Genomic DNA, 18,536 nt, shown 5'->3' on the forward strand with positions numbered 1-18,536 from the left:
CAGAAAAAACATTGCAACTCCTGAGCTGAGGAGCAACTCTCCTCAGGAAATGGAGATTTTGAGGTTTCAAATACCTCTGAATGAAATTAATATCTGCTTTTTGGCTGGTCTGCAGAAAAGCACTTAGGCGTGAGAGACTCTGAATTTTTTTTTTTTAAGATGGAAATGAGAAATGGGCTTTCAAAAGGCATTTCATAGCATCCAGCAGCAAGAAGGTGTTTGAAAATCAACTTTCTGTGATAATCTCCAGATTTCATGAGTTCATAGCTTTTTGAAATACTCACACTCTAAGCTGGATGTATATTTGGGTTCTTACCAAGATATCAGAATCTTAGAGCAAAATTTGATTATTTTTTGCATGAAAGATAATTCAGCTGCTGTTGAAGGAAGAAAAAGACCTGACTGTATTCTTTGAAAATAAAAGTACAGAAAAAACAGCTGAAGCTGAGAACTGGAACCTGACTGCTCACTGAAGACTAGGTTCAGAGAGGCATTTAACTGCTGTAATACATCATTTAACTTTTAGCCTTCAGAATTCTAAAGTAGCTGTGCTATTGGTAATATTTCCCTGAGCCACAGTTTGGACACCTAAAGGTACATCAGTACTGCTAAGTGACACTTGCATGCAGGACTGAGAACAGGGCTCATCCCTTGCTCAGGCCACAGCTTAATTGTTTGCCCTTTTCACACGTGTTTTGGACCTCTCCTACTATCTCTCCATGCAATATACTTTTGGCAGGACAGACACTGCCTCCAGAGACCTGCATGAATCTGTCTTCTTGTGGCCCCCTCCCTTCTTTCAACGCTGAGCAAAGTATAGTCTAAGCACTATGAAACTTCCAGTCTCACTTCAAAACACACATTTAGCTTCCTTTTACTCCCATTGCCTGCACTACTGACTCCTATTATTCCTAACACTTTGAGCTGAAAAATAACCACACAAAATAATTGTGTGTTTTAGTCACTCAGACACTAAGTGGAACCCAGAGGAGACGTAGTGCCAGTATGATGTGGTAGTGTGGGATGTGGCCAGCTTGGAGCAGGAGGTGGGAGCAGTAAGCAAAGTGAATGTCAGCTAGCAGGCACAGCAATTCATCTGTGTCATCTATTTTATGTCACCAGTGTAGCATATTCTGAAACCAAGTTCTGCAGCATCCAGCTAGATCAGCAAGGATCTGTTTGCATTAGTCTTTGACAGAAGATGATGTAGATAAGATGCAGATATAAATAATATGACAGGAGCTTCTGTAGATGCCTTCTCCATCTGCTACTTGTTTGGATCCATCTCTTGGATCCTCTTCTTAAAAAACATATTACTTCACTCCTAACATAAGCAGAACACCCTTTTTTATTGTAAAATACTGTTAATGATGCCACCATTTTGTATGACAGACATTAAGACATTCAGACAAGATATGAGACACCTGGCTCATTCTTTTTGAGTGGTTGGAAGTTATCCTGACTACTTCACAGTGGAGTGTCACCAGAAGTACTCTGTTAAAGCAGTTGTGTAATGTGACAAGAATTCAAGATTCACATGGCCTGTGTAAATAGATACTCTAACTGGCCTTTAGGGTCCTGTCCTAGCAGATCTGGGACATGGTCTGGATCTCTGGCAGGGTAAAGCATGATAGCTAGTTTCCTCTCAGATTGCTCTTGTTATGAAATAAGACTCACATAAATATTGATGGTATTTTCTTTATATAAAGACAATATAAAAAAGGTAATATATAATGTAAGACAGGGACTGTCTTCTCTCTTTTAGATATGCTTTTCAAGAATTAGATTGACAGGAAGTTTTTGTGTAAGATCAAGATTTTATAGGTATATGTCAGCCCAAGTACCAAAGTGGGTTTGGGAAGGTGTGGATGGGAAAACATGTGGATTCCAGCTGAATTTAAGGGTCAACCAGGTACTGATAACTTGACATTGAAAGACTACTGGAACTGGGAAGAAGCATAACTTTAAGCATGAAAGGAACCTAGCTGATAAAACTCTCAATACTCACAGATGCAAATACCTCTGGCTTGAAGCAGCAATTTCAATGTAAATTTGAAGATTCTGTTGTTGACCGTAAATATATGTATTCTGCTTACTTTCTTCTTTAGTTCTAGTCTTTTTGTAAAAATTTACCTGTTCTAGGTTTGGAAGTATACAGCAGTTGGATAAGTGACTCTAAAAAAATAGTTCTGAGCAGTGAAAATAATAAAGTCCACCTTTTTTGGAATTTGGATTTCCTGCTGTTCAATAAGGTGAAAGTTTTCCCTTGTGCTTTTTCTAACCAATGGGTCATTCATAACATCATTTGCAATGTGGATTCTTTGATATCTATGAGGAACTGACCTCATGTTTCACCCTCTTCCTCAGTAAAGGCAATAATAGAGCCTCTCTCGTCTTTTTCTCTCAGTTGCCTATTTAAAAGAAAAAACACGTGGGATCTTAATGTACTGAGACCTGAAGTGCTCAGTTAAATTTGATTGAAACTGGCTGATGGTTCAAAAGCTATTGGAAAAGGATGAATAAATATACCTTCACACATGCCATCAGTGTTCTGCTGGTAAAGTGCGTTTCCCTAGGAAACTAAAGCAAAAATCCCTTCTGAGCATATTCAGAAGCATGTGCTATATCTCAGAATCATTTAAATTTAAAAATGTCCCATGTAAGGACTATGTTCTGTATAGTTCTCTAAAAATCAATGATTTAACATCAAAAAGGGAAAAACAAATTCCAGAGAAAAAGAAAACAAACAATTTTAGTACAATCCTGATAATTTAAATGACATCAATCAGTTCAGTTTGTACCACTATAGTGCAAAGTTAGATTCACGCTTTCAGCACAAGTTAACATTATGGAAAAATAGTTTAATCCCTTCAAATTCATATTGGTAGTGTTGCATTTATACATAAATCAACAGGTTGAGTGAAAGGAGTGCCATTGCTTTGCAATCTCCTGTCCAGGAATTTTGAAATCACTGAGGAACCTGCAGCTCTTTGTCATTGCTCTAGATTGTCACTCCAGCATGAGATACTTGTGGTCCACTACACCGTGACAAGATGCTAATGTGAGTAGTACCTAGTGTGCACTTTTAATCCAAGTTAGAAACCCTGGCATGAAAATGTATATTTCACTAGTACCTATGACTTAAAGTCTGAGATTAGACAATTAAATACAGAAGAGAAGTGGACATGTGCAGATCTGTGCCATGCTGATGTGAAAATTGAAATGCATTAGATTGTCTATAATGCTTTTTGTCACTTGAGATGCTGAAAGCATACAAAAAAAAAATAAAAACTCCAAACAAACCCTGTCTGATCTCTTTATGAATTTGTCTAAGAAGAAATAAGGGTATTTTTGTCTGAAAACAGAATGATATCCCTTTGTCATTGTGTAGTTCTGAATAAATTTATAGAAACCATCAGGATTATCCTGGATTTAGTGTGCTTTAATAAAGAGGAGATTTTAATCCAGTGCTTGGAGTGACTGACAGTTCTAGTTTACATAGGAAGAGTGAGAAGTGTCCTCAGGATCCTCCGTGCTAGGATCAGTCAGTTACTACCCACCTGATTCCCTGGATGTTTTTCCTTCGCTTTTCCAGGAGATTGTGTGTGGGAGGGCTGGGGAGGCAAGCACTGCTATCAGTAGGGGAGTGTTGATTTTTGCATTCCTGAAAGCTGCTGCTGTGCTAAATGAAGATAATTGGCAGGAATTGATTAGTTTTATAGGAGGATGTTATTAAGGGTTGAGCTCTTTTCACAAATTGCCCCTTCTGCACTTACTGCTTGAGAGGCACAATCTCAGCCATCCCGAAATTCACAGAACAGGAGATTGATTTCCTCCTTTTTCTTTTTCTTTCCCTGCTTAAACTCTGCAGGTCAGTCCCACCCCAGGGTGCATCCGGGCGTTAATGAAGATGTTGTACTGCCCTTACTGCAGAGGACTTCCCACTGTGAAACCTTGCAACAACTATTGCCTCAATGTAATGAAGGGCTGCCTAGCAAATCAGGCTGATTTGGATACTGAGTGGAATCTGTTCATAGGTAAGAAGAGTTTAAATATTAGTGGAAGGAAACTCTGGTAATATCGAATCTCTGCAGGGCTCTGTGAGGTTAGAAGACACTGTTGGTCAATATTCGGAATGAAGCAACTGCAGATGCAGCTCACTTTCTAATTGAACTTCAAGGCTCGCAGTAAGAAATGTCTGCTCACCCTGCCCTAAGCCAGTCACGTTTCACATTTCATATTTCCAAAGGAATGGTGTGGTGTTACAGCTCCTGAGATGAATTATTACATGCTGTGTGAAATGTTGAGAAAGATTTGGTTGAGGATTTGATAACAAGCTTAACATGGCAGAAATAGTATGTATTACAACTAAAAAATAGGCTCTTGCAAGCTGAGAAGATAATAACATTGCATAACATCAAGTCAACATAAATCACAACAGCTGCTGTTCTTAATTCTGGTAGTACATAGTCAAAAAGCTTCAAAAGTTACATATATGAAAAATTATGAATTCCTCATTTGCTGCAATCCTGTAGAAAACAAATTTAAAAAACAAACAAACAAACAAAAAAAAAACAAACAAAAAACCCCCAACAAAACAAAACAAAAAAACCCAACAACAACCAAAAAAAAAAAGCCCAAAACCCGCAACCAAAAAAGTAACATATAACAAGAAATACTGCTTTTAAGTTGCTTTTGGTGATAGGATAGGATGACAATTAGACAAGGCTGATGATAATATGGAAGGAATGGAACAGCTAGTTAGCCTAGACACTAATGATAATCATAGTCTGGACCAAATTTCAGAAAAATAAATGCAGCTGGAAAAATGGGATAGAACTTCCTTTATTGCAGCTGAAGAAAGGAAATTTATTTTCTATTTTTGGAAAGATAAAACATAAGCAATCTCATTCTGCTTAATTTCAAACCCCACTGACCAATGTGACTTTGAAAATTTGACTCTGACTCATTAATGGATTTTTGCTTTACTCAGCAGTGCAAGATGGATAGGGAGAAGAAAACAGGATGAAAAATGAATCAGAGTATGAAAAGTGAAAAAGAGCATTGAGCATGCTATAAAAAGAACATGCAAACAACAATATTAAACAAATGATGCAGATACACTTGCCTTCCCAGTCTCTTGTACTGGTTAAGGAAGTTGACATCAGAAACAGTGTTGTATGGAGGGATACCCATGGGATTACTGGAGTAAAAAGGACAATCTGATCATCATCAGAAAGCAAAGTAGAAGCTGATGGGAAAACAATGCTAACTTGTTAAGGACATTGCACAAGCTACTTTTCTTGTCATTGAATAATAAGCAAGTGGTGAAATGTCACTAATTCTGATCAAAAAAAATAATGTAGGCATATAAGAAAAAGAACCCAAACATTTGAACTAAAATAAACAACAGTGGTTTTATTAAGGCAAGCACCTGTTTAAATCAAAAACTGGAAGTTAAGGTTTGTGGTGTTAAGGGACAATTTCCTTTCCTGATGCTTTAAATTCAGTAAGAGTCCTGGGCATGGTGAGATGTGTTGGAAAGTGTGGAAATGCTTACAGATTCAGACTTTCAGAGTCTTTGCTGCAGAGCCTTTGTCTTCATCAATGTCTCTCTCGTTTTGATTGTTCTTGCTCAGAAAATAAAAACTGCATGAAAGCTTGTATGTTATGTTAAAACATAGTGCTAATTTATTAAATACCATGTCAGGCAGACTACTATGTAATTATCCCTGCAGGTCAGTGATGACAAGACACTACACAGTATAAACATCAAATCATACTTCCTCTTTCTTCTAACTATACAACTTCTCCTCTGTAACTTTATGGGGAAAAAAATAGAGAAGATACAGAGATTTTCATGTGTTTGGAAAAGGTATTCTGTTTCATCCCATTTTTCAGGCCTGTGACAGCTTTGCTGAAGATGAGGGCACTTCCTTTAAGAAAGACTGAAATGAGGCAAGTTGTCTCTGACAGCTGTCAGAGGCTTTCTAATAACACATGCAATTCCCTTAGTGGTAAACACAACAAAACTTCTACTCACTGAATTAAAATGAACAGCAACATTTTGCAGCACCGCTGAGCTATGAAAGATTGGAAATTACGCATGAGCAGTTTTTATCCCTGTGCCAGTACTAGGAACCATGCACTAGTGAAAAAAAAAGATAATTTTGTGCATTAACAGTCTCTGCCTAGGCAGGAATCCCAAATGTTGGTGCATATTCATACACAAGATAGTTTTGCTTAGCTCATAATCTGTGCATTGTAAAATAGTTTTGCTTAGTTCTTAATCTGTGTGTTGCAAGGTTGTTTTGACAAAAGTTCCTACTAGGAGAAAACTCTCAGATACACTTGTCAGTAACTAAGTAAATCCTGTGGTTTGGGCTGCGTGTCCTAATACATTCTGTAGTTACAACAGTGGTCCAGCAACAGGCAATATCTGCACATGAGGAGGAGCAGAGGAAAGTAAATGGGCTGTTTGACAACAGGATGTGTTGCATATTTCACCTAGTTTATAAATATAGAAGTCAGGACTGAAATCACATATATATAGCACTAATAAATCTTGCCTCTACTTTCAAAACTAGGGAGAGTGGGAGAACTTCCCTTAAACATCTGGTGCTTTCCAAGATTTTATAGACTGTGAAAATTGGTAAGAGGTGAAACAGCTGCAGCAGCATGACACATGGCTTATTATATATTTCCTGGTTTTGTCACCTTAAAGTCTGTGTCCTTCTTTGTGTATCACTTCATTATAGGCTTTTTGTATTTTGTTGCCTATATTATTGCGTGATAAAAGCCAAATGTAGCCCATCTCATTCTAGCAGATCATCTGCAACTCAGAATTTTTCCTGAGAGAGGAAGACAGTCTTTAATATCATATTATAATTATAAAATTGTAATGAAAAAATGCTCCTTTCAGGTATCTATATAAAATATTTAAGAGGTTTTTAGAAGTAAACCCGCTGCACTGCCTTTGAAAATGTGTATTTTGCAAAGCTTGCTTCAGATGTTTTGCCTGTCAGTTACCCATCATAATCTCCTTTGCACCCGTCTCAAGCAAAATTAGCAAATGCAAGATAAAAAGCATGACCAGAGGAACTGTACTGCTGAGGAAGGAGATTGCCTCAGGGAGGAGCTGACTGATTCTGTGGAGTGGGGAAAAGGGGATTTTCTCTGTCTCTTGGCCCAACAGACATAGTAAAAATCATGCTTCTCTCCATGGAGCCATACCAATTAACAGCAATAAGAATCAGGCATCCCACTGTTCATTCTGTCACAGAAACAGAAGACATGGATAAAATTATTCCCACTAACAAAAATTTAAAGCCCCTGTATCTTAGAGAATGGCATTTAATTTTAGCAATACTGTTACTTCTCTTTCTCTTACTAACCTGTATTTAAGTCCATGTTCCTATCTTGAGATTCTTTAACTTTCCCTAACCTTAACTTTCCCTATAATTGGTCATTTCTTTCCCTTCAACTGCTTTTTTATCAAGGAAGAATGTCAGCTGAGGAATGAGCCCACCTCTGTGGACACCATGCTTTTTCTTGGTATCCTCATTCAGCTTCAGAATCAACAGCTGTAAAAAGACTATTTCCATGGAAGCAAGTGCATCAGGATGGCAAAGTAGCTATAGCACTTTTTTTTTTTTTTTTTTTTTTTTTTTTTTTTTTTTTTTTGGATTTCCTTCACAAATTAGCGTTAGAGTTAAGTTTCTTCTGTCTTGAGACACAAATACAGATGATACTAAACCTGAAAATCTAGCAAGACTGTGGGCCAAATATGACAGTCCTTATATAAGTTATTCAGCACAACAGAAGAGTGAAAAACCAGGTAATTGTTTTAATCATAGCAATTACTGTATCTGAGCTCTCTTTTTGTTGAAATCTAGAGAAATTAATAAATGCTTTGTTGCTGTTCTTAGTGACGAAGTGTAATGCCTGTGTAGTAGTGTATCAAATGCAATCCATAGAGGTTTGACACTGCATGGCTATTTATAATAGCAGAAATTATAGGTCTATTTTTTTCCCTACAAATTATTCAATGATAAATCAGACTCATCTTGACCTTACCCCCATGTTTTAGTAGGCAGGAGTTTGAGGACAACACTTCAGAAGTTGTGCAGTAGCAGAGATTGCCTGTCTGTGAAAAGGAGCCAAGAGTTTATGTCCACAGCCACCCTTCTGCTTAGAGTGGAGAGCAAGTGGCTTTGCTCCGAGTGTTTTTGATATTTGACAAGCTGTGCTGTGTAGTAAGGCAGATCAGCATGCAGCGTGTTCACACTGCAGGATTCAAGGCCTGCAAAGCTGAGAGCCAGACACCTCTTACTGCCACCATCCTGCCAGGCTTCAACAGAGCAGAAAATCATATCTGCGAGGCTTCAGCAAAAGATTCTCCTTCCAGAGTTAAAATTATTTTTCTTATTGTCATTACAATGGCTCCACATTACTAATTAACTTTCTTCTTGTTGTGCTTTAAGAATCCCTTTTTTCTTCCCATTAGTATGACTCAGACACTTACCTTAGAAGTTCTCCTGAGCCAAAGTATACCGTGCAGTCTCACTTAGAGCAACTAGATCATTTTCAGAACACTACCCAGCAAAACCTTAACAAAAACCCAACAAAACCTTAACTACTTACTCCTAGTGAAAGCTTTAGGTTGAAAATATGCAATCAGCTTCATTTACTGCTTACAAAAGTCCTCAGGTCTCTGTGCTTTCTCTGTTCCATGCACAGGCACAAGGATAAACATTTCACTTTTAATGTTTCAAGAAGCCACCCTGATTTGATTTTTTTAGTGGGTTATTACAAGAATAACTGTCTCCTCAATATTCACTTTGGCTCAGAGAAAAATCAGTCTATAGTAGTAATATTAATTCTCTACTATTTTCTTGTGATTTTTATGAGGTCCCAAAGCGACCTTCTCTTCTCCAGGCCAAACAGCCCCAGCTTATTCAGCCTGTCCTTGCAGGGAAGGTGATCTAGTCTTCTTATGAAATTCATGGTCCTCTGGATTTGTTCCAACTATTCCATTTCCTTATTTGGGGACACCAGAGCTGGAGGCAGCGCTCCAGGTGGGGTCTTAGAAGAGCAGAGTAAAGGAGCAGAATCCCCTCCTTTGCCATGCTGGCCATGCTGCTTTTAATGCAGCCCAGGGTTCCTCTGGCTCATGTTGATCTTTTCATCAACCAGCACACCCAAGTCCTTCTCTGCAGGGCTGCTGTCAATCACCTCTCCAGCCAGCCTGTAGGTGTGTCTGGGACTGCCACGATCCAGGTGCAGAACCTGGCACTTGGCCTTGCTGGATTTTTTGAAGTTCATGCAGTCCCACTTCTCAAGCTTGTCAGGGACCCCCCAGAACACCTGGATGGCACATCCCTTCCCCCCAGCATGCTGACTACACCACACTGGTGTGATCCTGGAATTGTCTCACACACACAGACTTGGTGCCATAAGCAAACTTGCTGGGGGGCACTCAGTCCTGCTGTCCCTGTCACCAGCATAGAAATTGTACAGTATCAGCCCCAGTACTGACCCTGAGGGACACCACTCATCACTGGGCTCCATGTGAACAATGAGGCATTGACGCACAACTCTGTGTGCTGCCATCCAGCTAGTTTTTCTTCCACCAAGTGGTCCATCCATGAGACTCACGTCTCTCCAATTTGGAGACAAGAATGTCAGGTAGGACACTGTCAAACCCTTTGCATGAGTCCATGTAGATGATGTCAGGTGCTCTGCTCTATCCACCAATGCTGTAGCCTCATCATAGCAGGTTGCCAATTTGTCAGCCATGATTTCCCCTTCATAAAACAATTCTGGCTGTCACCAATTACCTCTTTGTTTTTCGTGTGTTTCAACATAGTTTCCAGGAGACTCTGCTTCATCTTTCCTTTTATATATCTTTGCATAGTACAGAGCGAAGGCTGGCAATCTGTTGTTATGCTCAGTAGGCAAAAGTCTTGTTCTGGCTTAATCATGGTAAGTAAGACCTAAATTAAGTTTTTTTGCAACTTTAGTTACCTGGAAATTGAATATCTTCTCTTGACCACCCTCCTCCTTAATCCCTGTATGAAATTATACTGTATTATTTATATATGTTAGCCTTTCACAAAGACTCTGGAGAAAAAAAAAAAAAAAAGTTCTATTATCTTCTCCATGGAGAGGCACTGGAAAGATTCCTGCAGCCCTGGACTGCCGTTACTCCAAATTCAGAATTTCTGGTAGAAATTCATCAATTTTGGTTTAATGAGCATAGAATGGACACTTGAATATAAACACTAAAAGTTCATATTTTGCATCTTGTGCTGATATAAAAACTGATAGAATTCATGATCAAGACAGCCTAAAACTCAAACCCTATTCCAAAAAGGAATATAAAGCCTTATTTTCAATTATTGTATGCTTTAAAAGTACTTAAAATTTTAGGCCAAAATCATCTCTTCTTGCCTTCTTCCTGAGCCAAAGTTATCATGACATCTCAAGCAAAACCACCTTTGCCAACCATCACAATCAAAATAGGAAAAATTGTCTTAATACCTTTCATCTTTTCTACTTACTTCTTAAAACAACTTTCGTGCCTGCAGAGTTTTCAGAAGTAATATTTTCTTTAAGTCTCTTCTCTACAGACTATAGTAGCTATTATACACCAGTATCTATTCCCTTAGTTGAAGTGTCAGGGTTTGGTGGATGGTTCCACGGGTGTGAAGCCACATTGTGATTTATATAAAAAAATGGGATGGCTAGTTCAGAGATTTTTTCCCTACTTTAGCCTATTTTTACAAAAACAAGCAAAAATGAGTAGAGTACTCTGATATGTGATACAATTACAAATCTGGTTGCACAGAGGTTGAGAATAAGATTTTCAGAGGTAAATCTAACTGTTTTTATGAAAAATCTTTAGTGTGCGTCAGGCCCATTAGTGTCCATAATGCATAGACAACAACATGAAGGAATTTGCAGTGTTATTAAAAACACAGACTTAATATCTGTTAACAATTATGTCAGTTCAGGTTAAAGATACATAACTGTACGAATGAAAAATGAATTCAACTTGACAATGCCTAATTAAAAGATTACAATACTATAATTTTTGCATTCTCTTGTAAGCAGCAACCTCCATGAACCAATATTTTCCTCTTGTTTTCCAGAAATAATATAATCACTGCCTACAATTTAAATACAATACCAAGATCTGATGGTTTAGATACATAGGAGCACCCCTAAAATAAAGGGGACATCACTATTCAGTAAGGTAAACAATGTGTAGAAGAGGGGAACTGTATTTGTTATTTCCCACTGCTTTTCTTACCTCAGAAGTATAAAGGATAGGCAACCTGGATGTGTAATTCCTCGGATGGAAATGAATTCAGCCTGAGAGAAGTTCTCTGAAGTTGTGGGACTGCCAGCAGAATGCAAATAGCACCAGCACTTGCCTGCTGCTTAAACTCTACCTACCCTGCCAAATCTCTATGCTCCCCCTGGGGCAATATAGATTCTAACAAGCAACTCACAGCATCCATTGCCCTCTATGTTTGCTTTAGGATGTGTCACTGAAGAAAGAGATTCCCTCCTGTAGAACTGTGGGGATTGTGCTCCTGTCACTGGATCTAAAGAGCTGGGACTCATCTGTCCTGATCTTGCCAGTGACACCACTGACAGCTTGTTACTTGGGGGTGCATCCTGGAAGGGTGCTAATGGATTCACTCAGATTGACTCTTGAAGACTGCAGCTTCTGAAGAGGGACTGTGGATTTCTGAAAATGTTTAGTTGAATGATAGCAGCAGACCTCTTGGGACCTTGAGCTTTGACATGTCTTGTGGAAATCACATATGGAAATTAACTATGCCATTCTCTTTAAGGCACAAAAGACATTAGTGCCCATCACCCATCATCATGTCATATGACAGCTACCAATACAGGATCAAATTCAGCCTTTCTAGAATTCTGCCTTTGGCATACAAACACAGTTCTCTTGAACTGTGTGATTTCTCTATATGCAGGAAAAAGCTTCTCAAAACTTGTAGTGATATAAGAGTCATATACTCAGCATTTTCAGCAGGCCCCATGTTGACTGCAGCACTTAGATGCTACAGCTTCTTTTGAAAATAGCAAGACTGATCAGCATTGTCAAAAAGTTTAAAAGTTTAAAAGATTTTATTATGAAACCATTGGACCCAAATGATGACTTTTTAGTTCCATTTTCATTCCTCATCTCCAAGTCTTTCATATTGTTTCACATAAAAGGGAAATGTCTGTCTAGTACACGAGTGCAGTTTGGAACTTGCAGAGAACAGCAGATTTCTCTCTGTTTAGATTCAGGGGAAGTGCTGGGGAAGCTGTTTTCCCACTGCCCTTAAAATGCTATGAATTAACCCAGAGATGTTACATAAGATATTTCTAGAAACAGGAAATATGTTCATTATTTATTGCTCAAACACTCTGTGGTTCTGGGGCTATCATTTTGTACTTTTCCAAGTCCATATCTACGCCTTCTGAAAGGATTCCTTGCTTCCAGGAGAGCAGTAAAAAATGCTGCTATTGCTGTCCTAGGTTACCTTGTATATTGGCACCTCAAAAGAATTTTTTCTTCGGTGGAGGATTTGATGTCACTATTAATTGCATTTATGTAGGGCTAAATCCCTGTTTACATGTCAGGATATCCCTCAGGCATTTCATTGTGCTGATCTCCCTGTTTCATAGGTAAGGGACCAGCTGAAGAATATTGTGCCTCTTACCTGATCTGGTTTCCCTTCTGGTTTGGGGGATTTGGGGCAGCAGGTCTCTCTGGCATTTGAATGTGAATGAAGCACACACCCAGACTACAGAACTTGGCTGTGCTTTTACAGTTCAGTTACCTGAAAGAGCTACAACTCCATGCAGTTGTGGGTTTGTTTGGTTTTTGGTTTGGTTTTTTTAAGGATTACAAATCAAAATGACGGACATGTGAGTTTAATTTTACCCAAAGCAGGTGGGACTAAATATAATTGTAATTGGTTTGAACTTACAATTTGGCTGTGCTTAATTGAGGCAATGCTGTTCTTACACTAAGGATGAAAATTATCTTATTTCTAAAAACTTAAGTTAAATCATAATTTGACTTGGTCAGTACTGATACACTTTAGATAATCTGAATTCTATGTTTGGCAAGCACCCCTATTTTTAAGAAAAAAATAATTGTTCTATAATTAGAATGTTGGCCAGAGGAGTACTGACAGTTTTATTTCAACCTTAGTTGAAATAAAATTTATCTCTCTACCCATTGTTTTGCACTTTGTTTCTGCTTGTATTCCACTACATTTAAAACTGTATATCTGTGGAAAGTATTGGTTGCACCATGACACCATTTTTATATATTTAAAGTGTTTTATCTTGGAATTTGCATCCATTTTAGAAAACTGCATGAATAAGAAACAATTTTCGTATGGAAAATAAACTTGAAACTGTATGATATCTTGAATGATGTGGTTTTTCTGCTGAATTGATTTACTACCTATTTCAGATTCTCTAAATTTCTTATTAGAAACAAATGTCAAATTATGTTCTCCATTATTCAGGCAAATGTAATGGAGAGATAAATGTAACTCAGGGCAAATTTGTTCTACATGTGACTATCAAAACACTTGGTTATATCTGAAAATATTTTGCTGAGTTTATTATACAATATCAGTAAAAGGTGATCCATTTTGACACTGATGTCAAAGCAAAACTGAGATTGATTTGGTTTGTATTATAATTTTAAATCTGTTCTTAATGAAGGCTAATCTATTTATGATATTATGTATATTATTTGTTGAGAATCAGAGATTTGTTTTTGAAATACAGAAACAAAGTAGTATTGGCAACTAGCCTTAATTTCTCCTTACAAATAAAACCTTATGCTCCAAATGAACAATACACATGCACACACAAAAAGTGATTTTTGATTATAACTAATATGCCAGATTCCATTAATGACAAGTTTGGGGGTTTCTTAGTATTGGTTCCATATGCTTTTTTACTTCTTGAATTTTAGAGAAAGTTTCAATTTTACATTTGTTGGAGATGAAAAATCAATTCATTAAAAGAATTCAAATGTGTAGACACTCTCAGTCTAAATCATTGAATTTTCTTTACTTTTTGACTGCTTATTTTTTGAACTATACAAATATTATCCTATTATGCTGCCAAAAGCTCCAAACATTATCAGCAATGTGGCAAAACTTGCTCAAATGTATAATCTTGTATTAATATTAAATACTATAATACATATGTATGATGTATATATTGTACATATGTATCATACATATATATGTATGTATATTATATGTGTGATATTAATATGTATTATAATATGTAATGCTAATACAATATTAATGTTCTTAATGTAAACAAAATGTTTTCTTTTTTTTCAAATGAAGCCATACATATATACAAAGGCATAGATTAGATTGAGTCACTTTACTTGTTTTGGAAAGGGTCTTTAAAGATAAGCTAATAGAAGAAGGTGAAAAGCGTTTGGCTGAGCTATAAATCTCTCATAATTGGACAAAGAGACTGTGATAAAGATCCCAAGGTAGTAGCCCATATCAGTACCAGATTTAGTGAAGCAAACACTTGAAACCATTACAGAGATTAGAATTTTTAGTAAAACAGAAGATTCAGGAAGTAATTACTTCTTTCTGATAAGGGTCCTATGGATTGTTTTCTTGTAATATGTCAACCCTCCATTTTTTTCTTGTGAGGAATGTTTTGTCAGAAGCAGGAAATACTAGTAGAAAGTAGATCTTTTTTCCCTCTCCATTGTCTCTGCCTTATCAGCAGAATATCTTACCATTTCTAAAGTCAAGAGAACTAGTTTGGTGCAGAGTGCTGTGACAGAGCTTGTATGGCCGAAAATTCATTGAGCATTTTTGCAAGAGTGGAATCTAAAAGTGTTCTGATGCATTTGGGAAATTTCAATGTGTATAGAAGGTAATGTGAAAAACTCTGCTCTTATATTTCTTATTTCTCTGTGTTATTCAGTGTCACCTGCCGTGTAATATAACATTCAACATCCCTTAATGTCATTTATATTGCAAGTTAACCTATGGGAATTTAAAGTCCCATAACATGTATTTTTCATTTAGCCACCAGAACTTTCCATGTCAGTAGGAACTCATCTTCATAAAATCAGACTTCAATTTGCAGCAGCAAAGGGCCTTTTTATCTGTCTTGTCTTGTTAACTCTTAAAATACATTAACTGTGAAGGAGAAAGTAACAGCTTGAAAAATAAAGAATGCACTTTTGGTTCTGCTGGATATTTGTTGCTGACCTCAGAAAAGAGTCCAATTTTTCAATTAAGCAATGCATCTCACTGTAATGTTATAAAATGAGATAAAGGTCAGTCTTCGCTCTCAGTGTACAGGTTACAACAGCATCTTGCACTTAATTCAACTGCAGAATAAGATTAAAACCATCACTAAAACAAACGAGGGACCCTGGAGAATGGACAGTGCCAAAAAGGCAAGAAGTTACCCTGAGCATGAGACAATAAAACATAGAGCACTCACAAGATTCTAGCTTGGATTTCACAGATAAAATGAAAAAAAAGGTCTTCCAGTAGATTTAGCTCTTTTAATAAAACATGTAGGATAAGATCCAGTGGCCTTTAGTTATACTTCAGTTTCCTTATTTTTGTATATTGATGAAAGAAGGAAATGAACAGGATATAGACTCTCTCTACTTTAGGAACAGGAATGACAGTTCTGGTCACACATAGCTATAGTTTGTGTTTTGTGTTTCATTTGTACACTCAAAAGAAGGGGTTTATGTATTTCTTATGACAAACTAAAAATTAATCCATGAATATTTTGTAAGTTGAAATTTTGTGGGGATTTTTTTCCAGTTTTGTTTAATTCTTCATTTTTTTAGTGTTTTAAATAAATATGCAAAGCATGTTGCACACAAGATTCTTGTAGTATAACTTAATCAGCCTTGTAGGAAATGTGTTTCTACTTGCCACAATTCATTGCTTATTTTTCTAAAAGCATTCTATTTTATTGTCACTTTCACTTCTGTGGACTTCTGAAACAAATGTTTAAACTGAAAAACACTGCGTTTGTTATGCATGAAAATAATAAGCATTTATGAGGAAGGGTAATACATCTTTCAGCTTTTAAGTTGGTCACAAAACCCATGTGTTATCAGAAGTCTTTATTGTTCAAAATTTTTGAATGCCTCTCCATAAATCTACACCCAAGTTTGAGAGATCTGGGAATACCATACAAAATAAAGGGTTCCATCTAAAATGAGCCTTCATTTATCTCATGTATTATTTTGGTATTCCGGTTCAGTTTATTTGCTGATATATTTTTCTTGGAAACTAACTCTCAATATATCCTACACATATGTGCTGAGCTGTTATAAAAGAGAAAAAATACACTCAGATCTCTGGCTTACTGTGTTTCAGGAGAGGAGGGTAGATTTTTCTGAAAAACTTCCCACCAGTTGAGAGTATTTCTCAGGGTAGACTGAAGGACCTTCAGGCATAAAAGTATTATTCCAAGCATTGAAGATCCCTAATACGAATATGAAAAAACTAATTAGCTTTTCCTGTAGACCAAATTGCTTTTCAATCCTTGGAAAAATATAAAGTGTAAAATAAAAATTAAAAATGGTATTGAATTAGTAGTTACTGGATATGCAGTCTCTGCTTTTCATTATTTTATATTGAAATTCTATTGAAATTAATAGAATAAATAACTATTATATTGCCATAGAACACCTTGTAGAACAGTTAGGATTCAAGGCAAATAGGTTAGTTATGAAATATCAATATTTTCAATGGAAAGTGGGTAGCTATTGAAATTCCTTCGAGTCTGAATTCTACAGCTACTCAATGCTTTGGTTATCTGTCAGATTCCTCTAATTTAAAAAAATACAGATAAGATAGAAAAAATATTTTGTTTGATTTCTATTGGATGACTGAATATTTCTCTGAAGCATTTAAACAAGATCACCAAATTCAAACAATTATAGATGACCCCATTCAAGATTAAATAGAAGAATTTATGTAACAGTTATGAAAGATAAGAGAAAAGGTGCAGAGTTGAGCTATTCCATCTTATATACATGGATGTATTTAATTTTTACTTCTTATTTAGTGAATGAAAGGATGTGAGAGCTGAGTGAGCTCCCAGAAATGCATTACACAACATTTTAAATAACAAAATTTTAAAATGTTTAAATGTTCTTATGTTAAAAAGCTGTATTTCAGCGGAGACAGCAAGCTAATGCTTGAAGAATAACAGACGTAGTTTCTTTATGTGGGGGAAATGGGGCAAATGCCTTCATATGTTTTAGAGAAGTGCCAAGAATGTGAATGGGCACCATCTCAACCGAAATATCTTTCTATAAAACTATTGTTTGAAAGAAAGAATTAATCAACACTGCAAGTACTATGTACAACTACTAGCTTTCAGTGAGTTAAAGAAATGGAGATGGATGAAAAAAAGCAGGCCTTTAGGAATCACAGTTTCTTCTTTAATTGATCATAGGCCAGTAAAGCAACAGGTTTTACCCTGTTTTTCTGATCTGTAAACTAGAAAATTTTCATGGCATTCATGGAATCATCTGGATGATCAGACCAAGTGCTTGGATTAACACAAAATATTTTCTAACTGTTGCAGCAAATTGTGGGGTGAATTGCTGTTATTTGGAAATGTCATGATGACCCACACATCCCTTCCCACTATTTGAACATTAAGTGGAAGATTGTTTGCCTAGTGAGAATGGCACCTTGTTTTATCAACACATGTCAATTCCCCAAAAAACTTGCTGTACAAGAGGAGTTTGCATGGGTTGAAAATTCAGGCCACATCAAAAAAAGCTTTATTGCTAAAAGTAAACACAGATATCAATAGGACTCTTTGTCATATGTTTACTGCAATTAAGATGCAAGTTGAGTTTTATTTTGTATAGGTACTGAAATCTGGTTTACGTACTGACTATAATATAAAATGGTAGCACAGATTTGAGCCTAAGCTTGCTAGCAGTGTTTCCCTGAGCTCACAAGTGGGTCCTATAACGTGAGTTCACTGATGGCTCAGCCATATCTATCATCTGTAAAGCTGGAATAGATATTTCCAAGCAGAATACCATCTTCCCTCTTCCTACAGAGACTGACATTTTTAACGAAAGAAACACACAGCAGAAGAGATGTTGAACAATCTTAATCCATTTGATATCTATGTACAATTACTACAAGTATAAACCTGAAAAGAGAAAAGTATCACAGTTTAGAGCTTATATTCTCATAGACTAAGAAATCTCAAGATTCCCTGAATTATTCAGACTCTGTCTCTACATCCTGACTTTCAATCTGAAGAGATTTATTTAATTCCTATTTTTAAAGCCGTAATTTTTAAATTTCCGTGTGCACTCAGAGAAATCATCACGACTATCTGAACTTTCTAATCACTGTGGGTAATTTTGTCTTTAGGAAGCTGTCACCTGAGACAGATGAATTACTTTTTTTTCTCTGCAGAAACTCACTGTGTACATGGTATCTGTA

At 36.6% G+C, this 18,536-nt stretch overlaps 1 protein-coding gene across 2 annotated transcripts in view; it reads left to right on the forward strand.

Moving 5' to 3' along the window:
* The window catches only part of GPC6 (glypican 6), a 726,194-nt gene that overhangs the window by 521,917 nt on the left and 185,741 nt on the right, over window positions 1-18,536 (forward strand). For both annotated transcript variants that reach the window (XM_066176351.1, XM_066176350.1), the window contains exon 4: window positions 3,872-4,037. In XM_066176351.1, the coding sequence (XP_066032448.1) occupies window positions 3,872-4,037 (166 nt within the window). The remainder of the gene's footprint in view (window positions 1-3,871; window positions 4,038-18,536) is intronic.

This window comes from Chamaea fasciata, unplaced genomic scaffold, assembly GCF_029207755.1.
Source record: "Chamaea fasciata isolate MVZ Bird 193981 ecotype frontalis unplaced genomic scaffold, bChaFas1.0.hap1 SCAF_2, whole genome shotgun sequence".
NCBI lineage: Eukaryota > Metazoa > Chordata > Aves > Passeriformes > Sylviidae > Chamaea > Chamaea fasciata.